The sequence below is a fragment of the Rhincodon typus genome, chromosome 15 (assembly GCF_021869965.1).
Source record: "Rhincodon typus isolate 14 chromosome 15, sRhiTyp1.1, whole genome shotgun sequence".
Lineage (NCBI taxonomy): Eukaryota > Metazoa > Chordata > Chondrichthyes > Orectolobiformes > Rhincodontidae > Rhincodon > Rhincodon typus.
Window position 1 is genome coordinate 758,431 of NC_063346.1, and position 17,957 is coordinate 776,387.

At 43.6% G+C, this 17,957-nt stretch overlaps 1 protein-coding gene across 2 annotated transcripts in view; it reads right to left on the minus strand.

Annotated features, from left to right (window-relative positions):
- The window catches only part of fbxo31 (F-box protein 31), a 46,977-nt gene that overhangs the window by 28,166 nt on the left and 854 nt on the right, over nt 1-17,957 (minus strand). Inside the window, exons 2-4 of one of the 2 annotated variants that reach the window (XM_048605844.1) lie at nt 17,418-17,486; nt 9,381-9,467; nt 4,829-4,905 (exon numbers count right to left, since the gene is read on the minus strand). In XM_048605844.1, the coding sequence (XP_048461801.1) occupies nt 4,829-4,905; nt 9,381-9,467; nt 17,418-17,486 (233 nt within the window). The remainder of the gene's footprint in view (nt 1-4,828; nt 4,906-9,380; nt 9,468-17,417; nt 17,487-17,957) is intronic. The other variant, XM_048605845.1, reaches the window with a different exon arrangement.

The window sequence follows — 17,957 nt, forward strand, 5'->3', positions numbered from 1 at the left end:
TAAGACTGAGGAGTTAAGATATTGTTGTCATCACAGAAACATGGTTGAGGGGAGGGCTGGACTGGCAACTCAACATTCCGAGATACAGAATTTTTAGGCGAGATAGAGGAGGCTGTTAAAAAAAGGTGGTATAGCACTACTGATTAAGGAGTCAACTGCTGCAATAAGGAGAGATGATACCTTGGAAGGGTCATTAAACAAGGCTTTGTGGGTAGAACTTAGGAATGTTAAGGGGGCAGCTAGTTTACTGGGGGTATATTATTGGCCCCCAAAGAGTCAGCAAGAAATAGAGAAGCAAATATGTAGACAGTTCAGAGGTGTGTAATAGTAATTGGGTTATTTATTAGGGGATTTCAATTTTCCCAATAAATTGGGATAGTCATAGCGTGAAGGGTTTAGAGGAGATGAATTTCTTGAAATGAATCCGGGGAGTATTTTGTACCTATACGTAGAAGGCCCAACAAGGGGTGGTGCACACTTTTCAACCCAGAAAAGCATGACGTGATTTTGGAAGGTCAAATTTGAATGCAGAATACAGGGTTAATGGCAGGATTCTCGGCAGTGTGGAGGAACAGCAGGATCTTGGGGTCCACATCCTTCGATCCCTCAAAGTTGCTACCCAAGTTGATAGGGTTGTAAAGAAGGCGTATGGTGTCTTGGCTTTCATTGGCAGGGGAATTGAGTTTAAGAGCCGTGAAGTTATGCCGCAGTTCTATAAAACTCTGGTTAGACCACACTTGGAATATTGTGTTCAGTTCTGGTCACCTCATTATAGGAAAGATGTGGAAGCTTTAGAGAGGGTGCAGAGGAGATTTACCAGGATGCTGCATGGACTGGAAGGCAGGTCATATGAGGAAAGGTTGAGAGAGCTAGGCTTTTTTCATTGGAGCGAAGAAGGATGAGAGGTGACTTGATAGAAGTTTACAAGATAATGAGAGGCATAGATAGAGTGGATAGTCAGAGACTTTTTCCCAGGGCAAAAATGACTATTATGAGGGGGCATAATTTTAAGGTGATTGAAGATATGGGGAGATGTCAGAGGTAGGTTCTTCACACAGAGAGTGGTTGTTGTGTGGAATGCGCTGCCGACAGTGGTAGTGGAGTCAGAGACTTTTAAGCGACTCTTGGATAGGCGCATGGAGGATAGTAATATGTAGGGTATGCAGGGTAGATTGATCTTAGTAGGATAATAGGTTGGCACAACATTGTGGACCGAAGGGCCTGTACTGTGCTGTACTGTTCTATGTTCTATGTTCAGCGCTGGATCTGTTTCTGGGGAAAGAAGCCAGATGAGTGTTCAATGTGGCAGTAGGGAATGTTTTAGCAGTAGTGAGCACAACACTGTATGGTTTAAATTTTTGCTGGACGAGGAAAATGATGGCCTGCAAAAGATGGTTTTGGATTGGAGGAAGGCAGATTTTATTATAAAAATAAATCAGGATCTGGCCACAGTAGACTGGGAACAATTCCTTGCAGGTAGTTCTACAGTGGAGTAAAGGGGGGCATTCATAAAGGAGCTAGGGTAAAGAACAGGTCCAACATATAGTCTTTAGAGGGAGATGTAGGAACAATAAGCTCATCAAACGCTGGCTACCTAGGACAATTCAGGACTGGATAAGGAAGAAGAAAACAGCATTTAGGAAATCCAAAGGGAGCAATTCAGCTGTGGCCCTAGAGGATTATAGGAAGTGGAAGAGGGAACTTAGAACAATCAGAAGAGCAAAAAGGGGGCATGAAAAAAGACTTGCAAACAGGATTAGGGAGAATCCCAAGATATTTTATAAATACGTTAATGGGAAGAGGCTAACCAGGGAAAAGAGTAGGGCCCATTAGGGACAAACTTTGTTTGAAGCCGCAGGGTATCGGAAGGGAGTTGAATGATTAATTCTCCTCAGTCCTCACTCTGGAAAAGGAGAACCTAGGTACTGTACAGAATTCAGAAAAAGGGATTGTGACGAACTTGCACAGGTTGACAAAGGAAATGGGAAGGTATTGGAGGCTCTATCAGGCTTAAAAACTGACAAATCCCCTGGCCCGGATGAATTGAATCCCAGGCTGCTGCGGGAGCGAGGCAGGAAACTGCAACGGTCCTGACACAAAATTTTAATTCCTGTTTGTTCGTGGGGTAAGTGCTGGAGGACTGGAGAATGGCTAATGTGATACCGCCTGCTTAAAAAGTGGAAGAGATGAACCAGGAAATTACAGACTGGTGAGTCTCACATCAGTGGTAGGCAAACTATTGAAGAAAATTCTGAATGAGCAAACTAATACCCATTTGGAAAAGCATAGGTTAATTAGGGATAAGGAGCAAGGCTTTGTCAGGGGGAGGTCACGCTTAACAAATTTGTTAGGTTTTTGAAAGCGTGATCAAGTGTGTGGATGAGGGAAGTTCAGTTGACGTAGCTTATATGGATTTTAGTAAAGCTTTTGACAAGGTCTCACATGGCAGTTGACTGAGAAGGTTAAAGCACATGGAATTGAGGAAAACTTGGAGAGATGGATCAGAAATTGGCTCAGTAATAGGTCACAAAGGGTAATGGTAGAAGACTGCTTGAGTGATTGGAGGCCAGTGTCCAGCGACGTATCACAAGCATCAATACTGGGACCTTTATTGTTGCTATATACATGGATAACATAGATGAAAGTGTGCGTGCGTGCATGTGTCGAGAAAGAGAGAGAGAGAAAGAAGGAATGTGAACCAAATTTGCTGATAACACCAAGATTGGTAGAGTGGTTAATAGCGAAGATGATGGTTGTTGGTTACAGGTAGATATATATGATTTTGTCAGATGGGCAGACCAGTGGCAGATGGTATTTAACCCTAGAGGGAGTATTTAGTGAATGGCAGGGCGCTGGATAGCTTAGAGGAACAAAGGGGTCTTGGGTTAATTATTCACTGACCCCTGAAGTCGGCAGAGCACATGAATAGGATAGTTAAGAAGGTATATGAGACACTTGCTTTCATCAGTCATGGCATAGTGTATAAGAGCAAGGAGGTAATGTTGGAGTTGTACAGAGCATTGGTCAGGCCACAGCTAGAGTACTATGTGCAGTTCTGTTTGCCTCATGATTGCACTGGAGCGTGTGCAGGAGGTTCACCAGGATGTTGCCTGGGAGGAGAAATTGGGCTATAAAGAAGAGACTAGACAGGCTTGGATTGTTTTCTTTAGATCAGAGAAGACTTGGTGGGGTGGGGGGCCGGGGGGGAGGCATGACTGAGATGTATAAGATTATGACGGATATGAACAACGTGAATGAAGAGAAAGCAGCTGTTCCCCTTGGTTGAGGTGTCAATCATGAGTGGGCATAGTTTTAGAGCATGAGGCAGGAGATTCAGATAGGATTGATTTGAGGAAAAAAACATTTTCACGCAGAGGATGAGCACTTCATATCTCATAACACTCAAGGCTATGGGAAAAATGGAGGATTAGCGTGCCTTTAGTGGTAGTTATGTTAGTGCAGACTGGTTGGGCCAAAAGGCCTTTTCTGCACTGTATGAATCTATGATGAAGTTGGTAGCAACCATGGAGTTTACAGTTGGGACCAACAGCAATGGTTTTGGCAATGTGAGAACATATGCTGATTGACTTGTATTAGAGTTGCTGACTTGTCACATTAACTTAACCAGTGAAGTTTTCCTGGCATGGGCTCCAGGGAATTACATTATTCTAAAAACAGGTGACCACCAAGCTTCTGGTAACTTGTCTGGTAACCACCAATGTTAGCAACACTTCCTCCTTTCGCAAACAACTCTCATCAATTCACAACTCAATGAGGAAACTGAATCACTCAATGGACTCATTACTGGAAAAGTTCCAGGTTTGCTGCACAAGGGAAGAGACTGAATACCTTAGGGATATCCTGTTCACACAGTTGTCATTTAATACCTTCCTACTTTGAATCTGAACTGGTTTATAATTGGAAATCATGTAAGAATTGTCATTTTAAGAAATATTATGCCTAGTTTCTTCATCCAATTCCTAAAACCTAACATTAGAAATGTGTTCAAATCAATAGCCTGGATTTCATAGATAGATCATGATTGAATCCCTACAGTGTGGAAACAGGCCCTTCGGCCCAACAAGTCCACACCGAACCTCAAAGCATCCCACCCAGACCCATCCCCCTGGACGCTGTGGGCAATTTAGCATGGCCAATCCATCTAACCTGCACATCGTTGGACTGTGGGAGGAAACCGGAGTACCCAGAGGAAACCCATACAGACACAGGGAGAATGTGCAAACTCCACACAGACAGTCGCCCGAGGGTGGAATCGAACCTGGGTCCCTGGCGCTGTGAGGCAGCAGTGCTAACCACTGAGCCACCGCGCCACCAATAGTGATTTGGCAATAGTGAACTGTTGTTCCTATTTGGAACCTTAGGCGTCTGTACAGTAATGAATAACTCCAGAAAGGTGAAAACAAACCAGTTATGGTGAGGAAAATCAAGGTTTACAAGAGGCCAGAATTGGAGGAGCTCAGGTTTCTTAGCGAGAAAATGAATGGAGGAGGTTACAAAGATAGGGAGAGGTTTGAAAACATGAACTGAAATTTTAAAATTGAGGCAACATCAAACTAGGAGTTATTGCAGGTCAGCAAGCACAGGGATACTGATCCTTCCTCAAAGGTTAGACAACAGTTTCTCCACGCAGAACAGCATAATCATACAGGATTTTAAAGCAACTTTTTTTAAAATTTCAAGTCTGTGTCCCTCAGACTTTGATGTAGGAATAGGATAAAGAGCAGACTTCACAAAACTTGAAATAAAACCAGAATGTTCAGTTCAAAGAACCAAATTGCAACACATAACCATAAAGTCTATTACTTACAACCACATTAAGCAGTCCGCCGTAGGGTCCAATGTCCGGTTGCCACAAGCCCAGAATGTTCCGGTAAGGGTGCAGCACTGTAGCAAACATCAGAGCCACTTTCAGTTTCTCACATTGATACTAGGGTCAGACCAAGCTGCTAGCCCCAACATAAGTTGCATGTCAACTAAATTGGATATTGTAAAGTTGATCAAACGGAAATTGGAAACAGGGAGGAGGGAAGGAGAAGCTGGGAGGGAAGGAATGAACACAGTCAACTAGTCTGATGGTTTACAAGTTTATGAGCCAAACAGTCCTCCTGGCAACACAGTGCATAGTTAATCACAATCAATAAAGTGCAATTAGTCCCATTCCAACAGCACAAGTAAAACTCAACATCTGAGTTGTGTCATGCACCTCAGTACTAATAGCCTCTGCCAAACAGCTAATATGGAGCAAAATTACCATCAATCTGATGTTGAGACTGCCAACGTTTAAATATGTCTTTTTTTTATTACTAACTACAATTTGACAGACATCTCTGGTCACGGGTGAAGTCCCAGAAGCCTGGAGAATAGCCAATTTTATCAGATTCTTTAAGGGTAGCAGGGATAATCCAAGAAATGACAGGCCTGTGAGCCTCACGTCAGTGGTAGGGAAATAATTGGAAAAGATTCTCAGGGACAAAATTTGAGTGCATTTAGAAGCAAATGGACTTATTGATATACAGCATGGTTTTGTGTGGGGAAAATCGTGTCTCACTAACCTGATCAAGTTCTTTTGAGGTAAAGATTATGATTGAGGAGGAAAAAGTGGTCGATATTGTCTACATGGACTTCAGTATAACCTTTGACAAGGTCCCTCATGGCAGGCTGGTACAAAAGATGAAGTCACACGGTATCGGAGTGAGCTGGCAAGATGGATACAGAACTGGCTTAGTCATTAGCAGACCAAGGGTAGTGGTCGAAAGATGCTTTTCGGGATGGGGGCTGTGACTAGTTTTTTTTTCATTCATTCGTGGGATGTGGGCATCGCTGGCTGGCCAGCATTTCTTGCCGGCCAGCATTTCTTGCCCATCCCTAGTTGCCCTTGAGAAGATGGTGGTGAGCTGCCTTCTTGAACTGCTGCAGTCCTGCTGTGGGTTGACCCACAATGCTATTAGGGAGGGAATTCTAGGATTTTGACCCAGCAAACAGTGAAGGAACAGCGATATATTTCCAAGTCAGGATGGTGAGTGACTTGGAGGGGAACTTGCAGGGGGTGGTGTTCCCATACGTCTGATGCCCTTGTCCTTCTAGATGGAAGTGGTCATGAGTTTGGAAGGTGCTGTCTGAGGAACTTTGGTGAATTTGGTGTTCCACAGGGATCAGTGCTGGGACCTCTGCTGTTCGTGGTCTACATAAATGATTTGGAGGAAAACACAGCCAGTCTAATTAGTAAGTTTGCAGACGATACAAAGATTGGTAGAGTTGCGGATAATGAGGATTATCAGAGGATACAACAGGATATTGATCAGTTGGATGCATGGGCAGAAAAGTGGCAGATGGAGTTTAATCCAGACAAATGTGAGGTGATGCATTTTGGAAGGTCAAGTACAGGTGGACACTATATAGTGAAAGACAGAACCCTTAGGAGTATTGATATGCAGAAGGATCTGGGTGAGAAGGTCCACAGATCCCTGAAGGTGGCAGCGCAGGTAGATAAGGTAGTGAAAATGGCCTATGACAAGCTTGCCTTCATTGGAAGGGGCATCGAGTATAAGGATTGGCAAGTTATGCTATAAGTTATGCTTATATTTACAGGCCTTTAGTTAGGCCACATTTGGGAATATTGTGTAGTCCTGGTCACTACACTACCAGAAGAATGTGGATGTTTTGGAGAGGGTACAGAAAAGGTTTACCAAAATGTTGCCTGGTATGAGGGATTTTAGCAATGAGGAAAGATTGCATGGACTGGGTTTGTTTTCACTGGAATGCAGGAGGTTGAGGGGTGACCTGGTAGACCGTGAATGGCATGGATAGAGTGGAAAGTATGAGGCTTTTTCCTGAGGGTGGAGGGGTCAATTACTAGGGGATATAGGTTTAAGTTGCAAAGGGGAAAAGTTTAAAAGAGATGTGCGAGACAAGTTAGTCACACAAAGGGTGGTGAGCACCTGGAACGTGTTGCCAGAGGTGGTGGTAGAAGCAGACACAAAAGCAGCGTTCAAGAAAAACCTGGACATATAGATGAATAAGAAGGAAATAGAGGGATACGGGATCCTGTAAGTGAAGACAGTTATAGTATGGAAGGACAAAATGTGTTGCCACAGGCTTGGAGGTGCAAAGGGCCTGTTCCTGTGCTGCACTGTTCTTTGTTCTACAATCTTATCTGAATCGTTTCATTTATGTAAAATGACAAATGCACTAAATCCACTGGCAATGGCACAGTTTTACGAAGTATATATCTGCTGATGGCTGAACAGCCCAATTCATGAGGCACAGATTTTGTCAAGTGGTTATCAGGCATTGATTGTGGGTTGTTGTTGGCACCCGTTTCTATAGTCAATGATCATCATAGCTCACAGCAGTCCAGAGATAACAGAGCCATTTCTGTCCATTTTTGGTCTGTGCCCCCAGGTTTGAAAATGAATGTTTAGGACCTTTGGGTTTGTTTGAAAGAGTTTTTGAAGCACAGCTTTGAGTGTCCCACTAACCTTCCAGGTCTGGCTATCCTACCTTATGGAAAATCTGCGGTAATGCATCCATCTTCCATTCTGCCAAAGTACCTGACAGTGAGTTGTCTCTGCTAGATGAGTGCTAGCATTCTTGAAGAATTTGTCTTTACTTCAACAGATACTATGGAATAATGATGAAGCTTAAACCATCAGATTGTAAGGTAATATTTCACACAAACTGCTCTGCAATACAGGCAAGGCATCAATGTTCCCAGGCATACAAAAGATTAAGAAGTGTCACGCATTGAAATAAAAAGGATGGACAGAAAGAAAATTGAGAAAATGTTGCACATGATCTTCTTATATTCTCCAATAATTACTCGACTTTCACTCAGCCAAAAGCTTTGATCCTCGGTCTAAATCTTTTACCTCAGGTAATCAGCTGCAATAGAGTATAGCCTATAACTTTGGACTTTCCTTCAAACTAGATATAAACAGCCTTTGGAACCAGTCTCAATAGAGTTCAAGGGCATCAAAAGATGGGCAACGAATGCTGACCTAGCCAATAGCACCAAGTCCCCTGAATGAATCAAAGGGAAGTCTGTGAATGTCTGGGACAACACAACACCCAACTTAAAAAAAACCGACAGAATTGCGATGCTGTAAATCAGGAACAAAAGCAGATTTGCTGGAAAAGCTCAGCAGGTCTGGCAGCATCTGTGAAGGAAAAAACAGAGTTAACGTTTCGGGTCCGGTGACCCTTCCTCAGAACTCAATATCCAACTTGCTCCTCTTCACTGGTCAATCCGCTTCCTAGCTCATTCCGAGTTAGCTCGCTGCTGATATCCATCTCACTGAGTCAGTTCAGAACCTTCTGGGTTAAGCTTTCACCCTGCGCCACCACTTTCCTAAAGTAATAAACAGATTAGAGCTTCACATACTGACAGCGCCCCGAGGGAAACATGTTGCAGATTAACAGGTATATGCAGGGGTCCTGAAGGTGTTTCACTGCCAAATAACAGAACATTCAATTTAACAGGTTACAATGAAATAAATTGGCAAAAAGACCTTCAATCTCAAAGGAACTGAAACATACTTTTCTCCAACAAATGCCCCAAAAACACAAGTAGACAAATCTGCAGTTCTCGGTAGCGCAGATGGTCAGTCTTTGCAAATGGTCTCAGCAATTTTCTCTCAAAGTGAGAGGGGCTGGGGATGGAAATTTGTCATGTTATCCCATCCCCATCCCAGCCAATTCCTGACCAATAGCCAGAGATCTTTTTGTTAAATCTGTGTGGCTGGTGGTGATTTTTTTTAAAATTCATTCATGGGATGTGGGTGTCATTGGCTGGATCAGCACTTATTGCCTATCTCTAATTGCCCAGATGGCAGTTAAGAGTCAACCACATTGCTGTCACATGTAGGTCAGACCAGGTAAGGATGGCAGTTTCCTTCCCTAAAGGACATCAGTGAACCAGATGGGTTTTTCCTGACAATCAGCGATGGTTTCACGGTCATCATTAGACTCTTAATTCCAGATTATTATTGAATTCAAATTCCACCATCTGCCGTGGCCAGATTCGAACCCAGGTCCCCAGAACATTACTCAAGTGTCTGGATTAATAGTCTAGCAATAATACCACTAGGCCATCGCCTACCCTATGCTCCAATACAGCCCAATAGCCAGACACCGTTTCAGCTGATGTGAAGAATGGCTAACTAGATGACACTGTCGTCTTGTCACCATATCAGCATTTCCTATGGGTTAGGAGAATCTCTCAATATTTCTCTTCTCCACCTCTGTCTTTCAACTTATGCCTCCTGCTACCACAGCAATAAAGAAAGCAGGCACAGGAGACAGACACTTCACTCTAATCATGCAGTGCTCCAGTTATTACATCTAATCAACATCATACGTACAGCTTGTGTACACATCACGATGCTCCACGTTGTAGTAGTCAGGAAGCAACTTCACAAATCTTCCTGATTTGAAGCGAGGATTAATACCTAAACAAACAAGTGAGACCAGGCATGGAAACTGTTCCAACAGTGCTCCAAGATCCCCATTCAATCTACTGACAATCCTTGTATTCAGGACAATTTTAAAACGACACCTGACAAATTCAGTTGGATGTGCCGAGATGAAACGTGTCCCCATCATTCCGGATTATTCAATTACACGATTCACACCTTTGGCATTCTACAGACAAGCAATGCCAACAGTACAAGGTTACTGCAACAACTGTCCAATACTCCTTCAATGGCACCTTACAAATCCGCAAATTCTGCCACCTGCAGCTCAAAGGCAGCAGATACATGGGAACACTGCCACCTGCAAGTTCCCCTCGTAACTTGGAAATACATTGCCGTTCCTTCAGTGTGGCTGGATCAAAATCCTAGAATGCTCTACCTAACAGCATTATGGATGGCCCTGCACCTGAGGGACTAGAAGCAGTTTAAAGTGGCAGTTTACCACTAACTACTCCAGGACAATTAGGGATGAGCGACTAATGTCAGGCTAGCCAATGTTGGCCGCATTTCGTGAGCCTCGGGAAAATAAATCTCAAGATTGACTAGTGGATAGGACGTGACTCTGGGTTTGGCTACTCTGTTCAACCAATTCAGTTCAGTCCTGTCCTTACTGTGTCTACAGCAGACTCAACAAATCTTCCCTTACTGATCCAATCAGGTAGCCTGCAGAAAATCTTGGCATCAAGATGTTGTTGACTATCCTATAATATTATGAAATTTTCACCATCACCAGAGAGGATGCTATGATTTATAAAGTGACTGGTACAGCACAGGGTAAGATACAGAGCAGAACTCATCGAATCCCGACAGTGTGGCAACACGCCCTTTGGCTCAACAAGTCCACACTGACCCTCAGAACATCCCACCCAGACCCATCCCCCTATAACCCACCTAATCTACACATCCCTGGACACTATGGGCGACTTAGCACAGCCAATCCACCTAGCCTGCACTGTGGGAGGAAACCGGAGCACCCGGAGGAAACCCACACAGATGCAGGGAGACGTGCTACCTCCACAGTCACTTGAGGGTGGAATCAAACCTGGGTCCCTGGTGCTGTGAAGCACCAGTGCTAACCACTGAGCTATAGTGCCTCCTCTACACTGGCCCCATCAAACCTTCCCAGGACAGGGACAACACAGGGTTCAACACAAGGTAAAACCTTCTCTACTCTTAGGTTGAAAGCAAAGCTTCCTTAATTCTTAAACTGGAACTAAAGCTTCCTCTACACCATCCCAATCAAATACTCCCAGGACAAGTACAGCAGTTCTGAGTCAGTCTCCAGGTATTATCATAACAAAACAGAAAATAGATGCAGGACTAGGCCATTTGGTCCTTCGAATCTGCACCACCAGTCAATACGATCATGGCTGACCATGCAACCTCAGCATCCCACTCCTGCTTTCTCTCCATACTCCTTGACCCCTTTAGCTGCAACGGCCACGTCCAGCTCCCTTCTAAATATATCTGACGAACTGGTCCCAACAGCTTCCTGTGTGAGAGAATTCCATAGGTTCACAACTCCGGAGTGAAGAAATTCTTCCTCATCTTGGTCCTGGATAGCTTAACCCTAATCTTAGACTGTGACCCCTAGTTCTGAACTTCCCCAACATCAGGAACATTCTTTCCGCATCTAACCTATCCAGTTCCATCACTCAGTGATGGTTTTATATCAGGATTTTATATGTTTCTACGAGATCCTCCTTCATTCTTCTACATTCCAGTCAATACAAGCCCAGTCGATCCAGTCTTTCCTCATGTCAGTCCTGCCATCCCAGATACCAGTCTGGTGAACATTTGCTGGACTCCCTCAATAGCAAGAATGTCCGTCCTCAGACTAGGAGACCAAAACTGCACACAATACTCAAGGTGTGGCCTTACCAAGGTCCTGCATCACTGCAGCAAGACATCCTTACTCCTATGCTCAAATCCTCTTGCTATAAAGGCCAGCATGCTATTAGCTTTCCCCACTGCCTGCTGCACCTGAATGCCAACCTTCAGCGATTGTTCCATAATAACACCCAGGTCTAATCAACATCTAATTGCGCCTCACCTTTTCCTAAACTACCACCATTCAGATAATAATCTGCCTTCCTGTTTTTGCAATCAAAGTGGATTTATCCACACCTTTATCCACATTATATTGCATTTGCCAAGTATTTGCCCACTCAGGCAGCCTGACCAAGTCACCCTGCAGCCTCTTAGCATCCTCCTCACAGCACACACTGCCACCCAGCTTAGTGTCATCTGCAAATATGGAAATATTACCTTCAATTCCTTCAACCAAATGGTTAATGTATTACTGTGAACAGCTGGGGTCCCAGCATTGAACCCTGCACCAACCGACTCATCACTGTCTACCACTCTGTAAAGGACCCGTTTATTCCTGTCCTCTGCTTCCTGCCTGTCCACCAGTTCTCTAACCATATCAATACATTACCTCTGAAAACGTGAGCTTTAATTTTCCTAACTAATCTCTTGTGTGGAACCTTGTCAAAAGCCTTTTGAAAGTGGAGATACACATCATCTACTGATTCACCCTTATCCACTCTACTGGCCATATCCTCAAAAAATTCCAGAGGATGTGTCAGGCATGATTTCCCTTTAGTGAATCCCTGCTGACTTCGACCGCATCTGTCACCCCTTTCCAAATGCTCAGTTATTATATCCTTAGTAACTGACACCAGCATTTCCCCAGCACCACCCATGTCAGGCTACCAGCCTATAATTCCACATTTTCTCTCTCCCTCCTTTTTCAAAGAGTGGGGTTACATTAGTTACCTTCCAGTCCATTGGAACTCTTCCAGAGTCTACAGAATACTGGAAAAAATGACCATCAATGCATCTGCTATTTCTAGGGCCACTTCCTTAAATACTCTGGGATACAGAGCATCAGGCCCTGGGGACTTATCGGGTTTTAATCCCATCAATTTTCCCAATACGATTTCCTGACTAATAAGGATCTCATCCAGTTCCTCCTTCATGCTTGGCCCTCTGTTCCCGAGAATTTCCAGAAGCTTATTTGTGTCCTGCTTATTGAAGACAGATCCAAAATATTCATTCAGCTGATCTTCCATCTCTTTGTTGTCCATTATGAATTCACCTGATTCTAACTGCAAGGGACCTACATTTATCTTCACCAGTCTCTTTCCCTTCACATATCTATATAAACTTTTGCAGTCAGCTCTTATGTCTTCCACAAGCTTATTTTCATATTCTATTTTCCCTTTCTAAATTAAGCCCTTTGTCCTCCTCTGCTGAATTTTAAATTTCTCCCAGTCCTCAGGTTTGCTGCTTTTCCCTGGGCAATTTATATGCCTCCTGTTTGGCTTGAACACTATTCCTGTGTTCCCTTGTTGGCCATGGTTGAGCCACCTTCCCTATTTTACTCTTATGCCAGACTGGGATGTACAATTGTTGAGGTTCATCCATGTGTTCTTAAAATGTCTGCCATTGTCTATCCACCATCAACCCCTTAAGTATCCTTGGCCAATTTATCCTAGCTAAAGCATGCCTCATACCATCAAAGTTAGCTTTCTTGAAGTTCAGGACCCTAGTTTCAGATTTAATTGGGTCACTCTCCATTTTAATGAGGAATTCTACCATATTATAGTCACTCCTCCCCAGAGGATCTCGCATCACAATGTTGTTAATTAATCCTCTCTTATTACACGATACCCAGTCTAGGATGGTGTGCTCTCCAGTTGGTTCCTCGATATATTGGTCGAGGAAACCATCCCTCACATGTTCCAGTAAATCCTCCTCCATCATATTGCTACCAGTTTGGTTAGTCCAATCAAAATGTAGATTGAAGTCACCCATAATAACTTACTGTATGCATCTCTAATTTCCTGTTTGATACAGTCCCCAACGTCACAACTATTGTTTGGTGGTCTGTACACAACTCCCACTAACATCTTTTTCCCTTGGTGTTCCACAGCTCCACGCATACAGATTCCACATGTTCCAGGCTAACATCCTCCCTTGCTATTGTTTTAATTTCCTTCTTAAGCAGCAATGCTATCCTACCTCCCTTTCCTTTCTGTCTATCTGTCTTTCCTGAAAACTGGATAACCCCGGATGTTGAGCTCCTGTCCTTAGTCATCCTGGAGCCAGGTCTCTGTGATCCCAATTACATTGTATCCATTAATAACAATTTGTGCAGGTAATTCATCCACCTTATTACAAATGCAACTTGCCTTAGCTATAATTTCTGAAAACAATCACCAATTGCAATAGATTTTACTGTTCTCTTTCCGACAGCAACTATCCTTCGGACTTCCCTGGTTTTGTGCAGCTTGTTGGTGCTTCAACATGCATGTAATTCACTGATTCTTGGCAATAATGTACCTATTCACAGAAGCACATTTGTTACAGTGCAGAAGGAAGCAGAAGGAAACGAGCATCATTACCTAGTGCCAATCTCCTGGTTTTTCCCCATACCCTTGCTCACCATTTCTATCTAAATAACCACCCAATGCCCTCTTGAACCTGCCTCCACCACATTTACAGGCAATTCATTCTATAACCGAATAACTCACTGAGTGAAAAATTTATTTTCTCACATCACCCTTGCTTCTTTTGTATATGACTTTAAATCTATACCTTCCTGTTCTTGTCTCTTTTACAAGCAGGAAAAGCTTCTCTCTATCTCCGTTATCCAGCCAGCGCATGATTCTGAAAACTTCTGCCAAATTTATTCAATCTATCCTCATTACTCAAGTTTCTCACTCCTGAAACCATTCTTATAAATCACTTCTATACTCTTTCCAATGCATTCGAACCTTTCCTAAAATGTGGCAAATATTCCGGCTGAGGTCTAACAAGTATCTTATACAAGCTCAACAGGACTCTTTGCTCTTGTACTCTCTATTAATAAAGCCGAGGATACTATGCTTTTAAGCTGCTTCTCCACCTGTCCTACCAAATTCAATGACCTGTCCACATATACATCCAGATCCCTGCACCCGCTATGGAATCATATCCAGTATTCTATCTTTTGACATTTATCTAACAAAATGTATGGGGCTATACTGGACTTTAGCCAAGTGACTTACCTTTCAGTGGGACAGCATTTTGGTAACAGTGATCACAACTCCTTAAGTTTTAAGACAGCTATATATAAGGATAAGTCAGGACCTTGCAGTAACATACTAAACTGGGGGGAGAGCAAATTACGTCAGAGCTAGGGAATGTTAATTGGGAGGAGTTGTTATCAGGCAAGTCTACATTGGACATGTGGGAATTGTTTAAAGACCTGCTGGGACAGTTCAAGACTGACATGTTCCAGTAAGGAAGAAGGATAAGGATGGCAAGTTAAAGGACCCTTGGATAACAAGGCAGGTTGTGAATTTATCCAAAAGGAAAAAAGAAGGACATGTAAGGTTTAGGAAGCTAAAATCGGACATGACCCGTGAGGAATGGAAGGAAAGTAGAAAAGTACTCAAGCAGAGAATTAGGAGAGCAAGAAGGAGCCGTGAAACAATCTTGGCAAGTCGGGTTAAAGAGAAGCCGAAGGCATTCTATTGATACATTAAAAACAAGAGGATAACTAGGACCACTCAAAGATAAAGGAGGGAACTTGTGCTTGGAGGCAGAGAATGTGGGTGAGATTCTAAATGAGTACTCTGCATCACTTTTGACCCAGGAAAAAGATATGGAGGATGGTGAGATTTGTGTGGAGCATGCTAATACGCTAGGGCATTTTGAGATCAAGAAATGGTGTTGGATCTCTTGAAGAGCATTAAAGTGAATAAGTCCCCTGGTCCCGATGATATCTACCCCAGGTTATTGAGAGATGCGAGAGAGGAGATTGCTGGAGCCTTGACCAAGATCTTTGTATTCTCGCTAGCCACTGGAGAGGTCCTGGAAACTGGCAAGTAGCTAATGTTATTTCTCTGTTCAAAAGGGAAATAAGGATAATCTGGGAAACTAAACAACTTAGGTAAAAACATAGAGGGGTGGGTTAGTAAGTTTGCAAACAATACAATGATAGCTGGGGTTGTGGATAGTGTAGAAAATTGTCAAAGGATACAGCGGATATAGATCAGTTGCAGATGTAGGTGGAGAAATGGCAGATGGAGTTTAATCTTGGTAAATGTGAAGTGCTGCACTTTAGGTGATCAAATGTTAAGGAAAATAATATAGTTAATGGCAGGACTCTGAACAGCATTGACATACCGAAAGATCTTGGAGTTCAAATCCCTAGCTCGCTGAAAATAGCCACACGAGTAGATAGGATGGTAAAGGTGGCATATGGCATGCTGCCCTTTAATGGTTGGGGAATTGAGTACAAGAGTCAGGATGTCATGTTGCAGACTTTGGTTAGGCCACATTTAGAGTACTGCATTCAATTCTGTTTGCCACGTTACAGGAAGGATGTGGAGGCTTTGGAGAAGGTGCAAAAGAGGTTTACCAGGATGCTGCCTGGATTGGAGGGTATGAGCTATTAGGAGAGGCTATGAGCCATTAGGAGAGGCTGGAAAAACCTGGGTTGTTTTCTCAAGCAAGGCAGGCTGAGGTGAGACTTGATAGAAGCCTATAAAATTATGACATGCATAGATCGGGTTGACAGTCAGAATCTTTTTCCCAGAGTTGAAATGTCTAACACTACGGGTCATGCATCTAAGGTTAGAGGAGGAAGTTCAAGGAGACGTGAGGGGCCTTTTTTTTTAAAAGCATAGAGTGGTAGGAGCCTGGAACACACTGCCAGGGGTGGTGCTGGAGGCAGATACAATAGGGACATCTAAGGAACTTTCAGAGAAGCACATGAATATGCAAGGAATGGAGGGGTGGGGGAAATACGGACCAATGGCAGGCAGAAGGGATTAGTTTCATTTGGCTTCATGTTCGGCATATCATCATGGGCCAACGGGCCTGTTCCTGTGCTATACAATTCTATGTTCTATCACCTCATACTTCTCTGCACTGAACCTCATCTGTCACCTATTGACCTACTCCACAACTTGTCAATGTCCTTTTGGAGTTCTATATTGTCCTATTGACAGTTTACAATTCTTCCAAACTTAGTATCATCTGCCAACTTTGAAATTGTCCCTTGCACACCAAGGTCCAAATCATTAACATGTTAAGAAAAGCAAGGGTCCCAATATCAGCCTCTGGGGAACGCCACTAAAAATCTATTTCTAGCCTGAAAAATATCCACTGGCTATTACTGTTTCTTATCATTCAGTCAATTTTTATATCCACATTGTTACTGCCCTTTCGGACCATGACCCAAAACTTTCCTCGATGTGATACTGTATCAAATTTTAGATATCCAGGTGTGCAAATATCATCAGCATTATCCTCAAGTCTGTTACCCCTTCAAAAAAAGTCCAGCAATTTAGTTAAACATATTTCCCCGGTAGAAATCCGTATAGACTCTTCAAAGTCCTTAGAAGCACTTCATCTGGTCCCAGTACCCTATCAATTTTAAGTACCAATAATTCATCCAAAACTTTGTCAATATTAATTTTGAACACTTCTAGTGACACAGTTTCTTCCTCTGTCACTGTGGGCTGGACAGTATTCTCCTTGTTTGTAAAGACAGTTTTGCTTCTATCCAGTGTAATTTCATCAGGTCTTCCTGTGCTACAGCCAATGGCATTCAGTTTGTCCAAATTCTGGTCAACCAGAAACTATAGCTGGGACACTGCCTCATCGCCAGGGCATCACATATTCCAACCAATAAAAAGGATACAAACTCTACCCGCACTCCCTAGTAGCTCACTACTAGTGCTGTCATCCAGGGGCAAAACCCTCCCAGCCTCCTCACCCGGAGGGGTTGACAGTTCAACCCTGTTCCCCACATACGACATCCCTTAACAAATCAAAGGGGCAGCTTGTTGGTTAAACAAGCAGCTCCAAACTGTTGAACAGTTTGCAGAGAAATCAATGTTTAGAAGAGAAGGTATTGCTACTTACGTTTAATGTACAAATCACGACACGCGATCCCCACCATCTCTAAACGCCGGTTTTCTGAAACTCCATATTCTGCGAAAGAAACCATTTACTCAGAAGTTTTGTCAAAATTGTCTAAAGCTATCTACTTGTTTTCTCCTTTCTGCCCACATTTTCCCCCAACCCCTCAACAAAACTTTCCATAATCCTCACCCGCCAACCCCAGCCTCTCACCAACACCTACCACAATCCCTTCCCCTCCCAACCCCAGCCCCTCACCAACACCTATCACAGTCCCCCTCACTCTCGGGGCACGCACAACCTCATACCACATTCTTACCCAACGCTGTCCCTTCACCACCCTTGCTGCATTGTTCACGTGCCCCTACAATTCACCCCTCCCGAAGGCTCCTCGTTACCCCGCCGCATTGTCTATGGTCCCCTTCAACCTCATACCACAATCTTCCCCAACCCCGGCGCGTGACTACCCATGCTGCATGCCCCATCTGCGTGACTCCCTTCCCCAGAACAACTTGCCCCTCACAACTCCCCAGCGTACCCCCC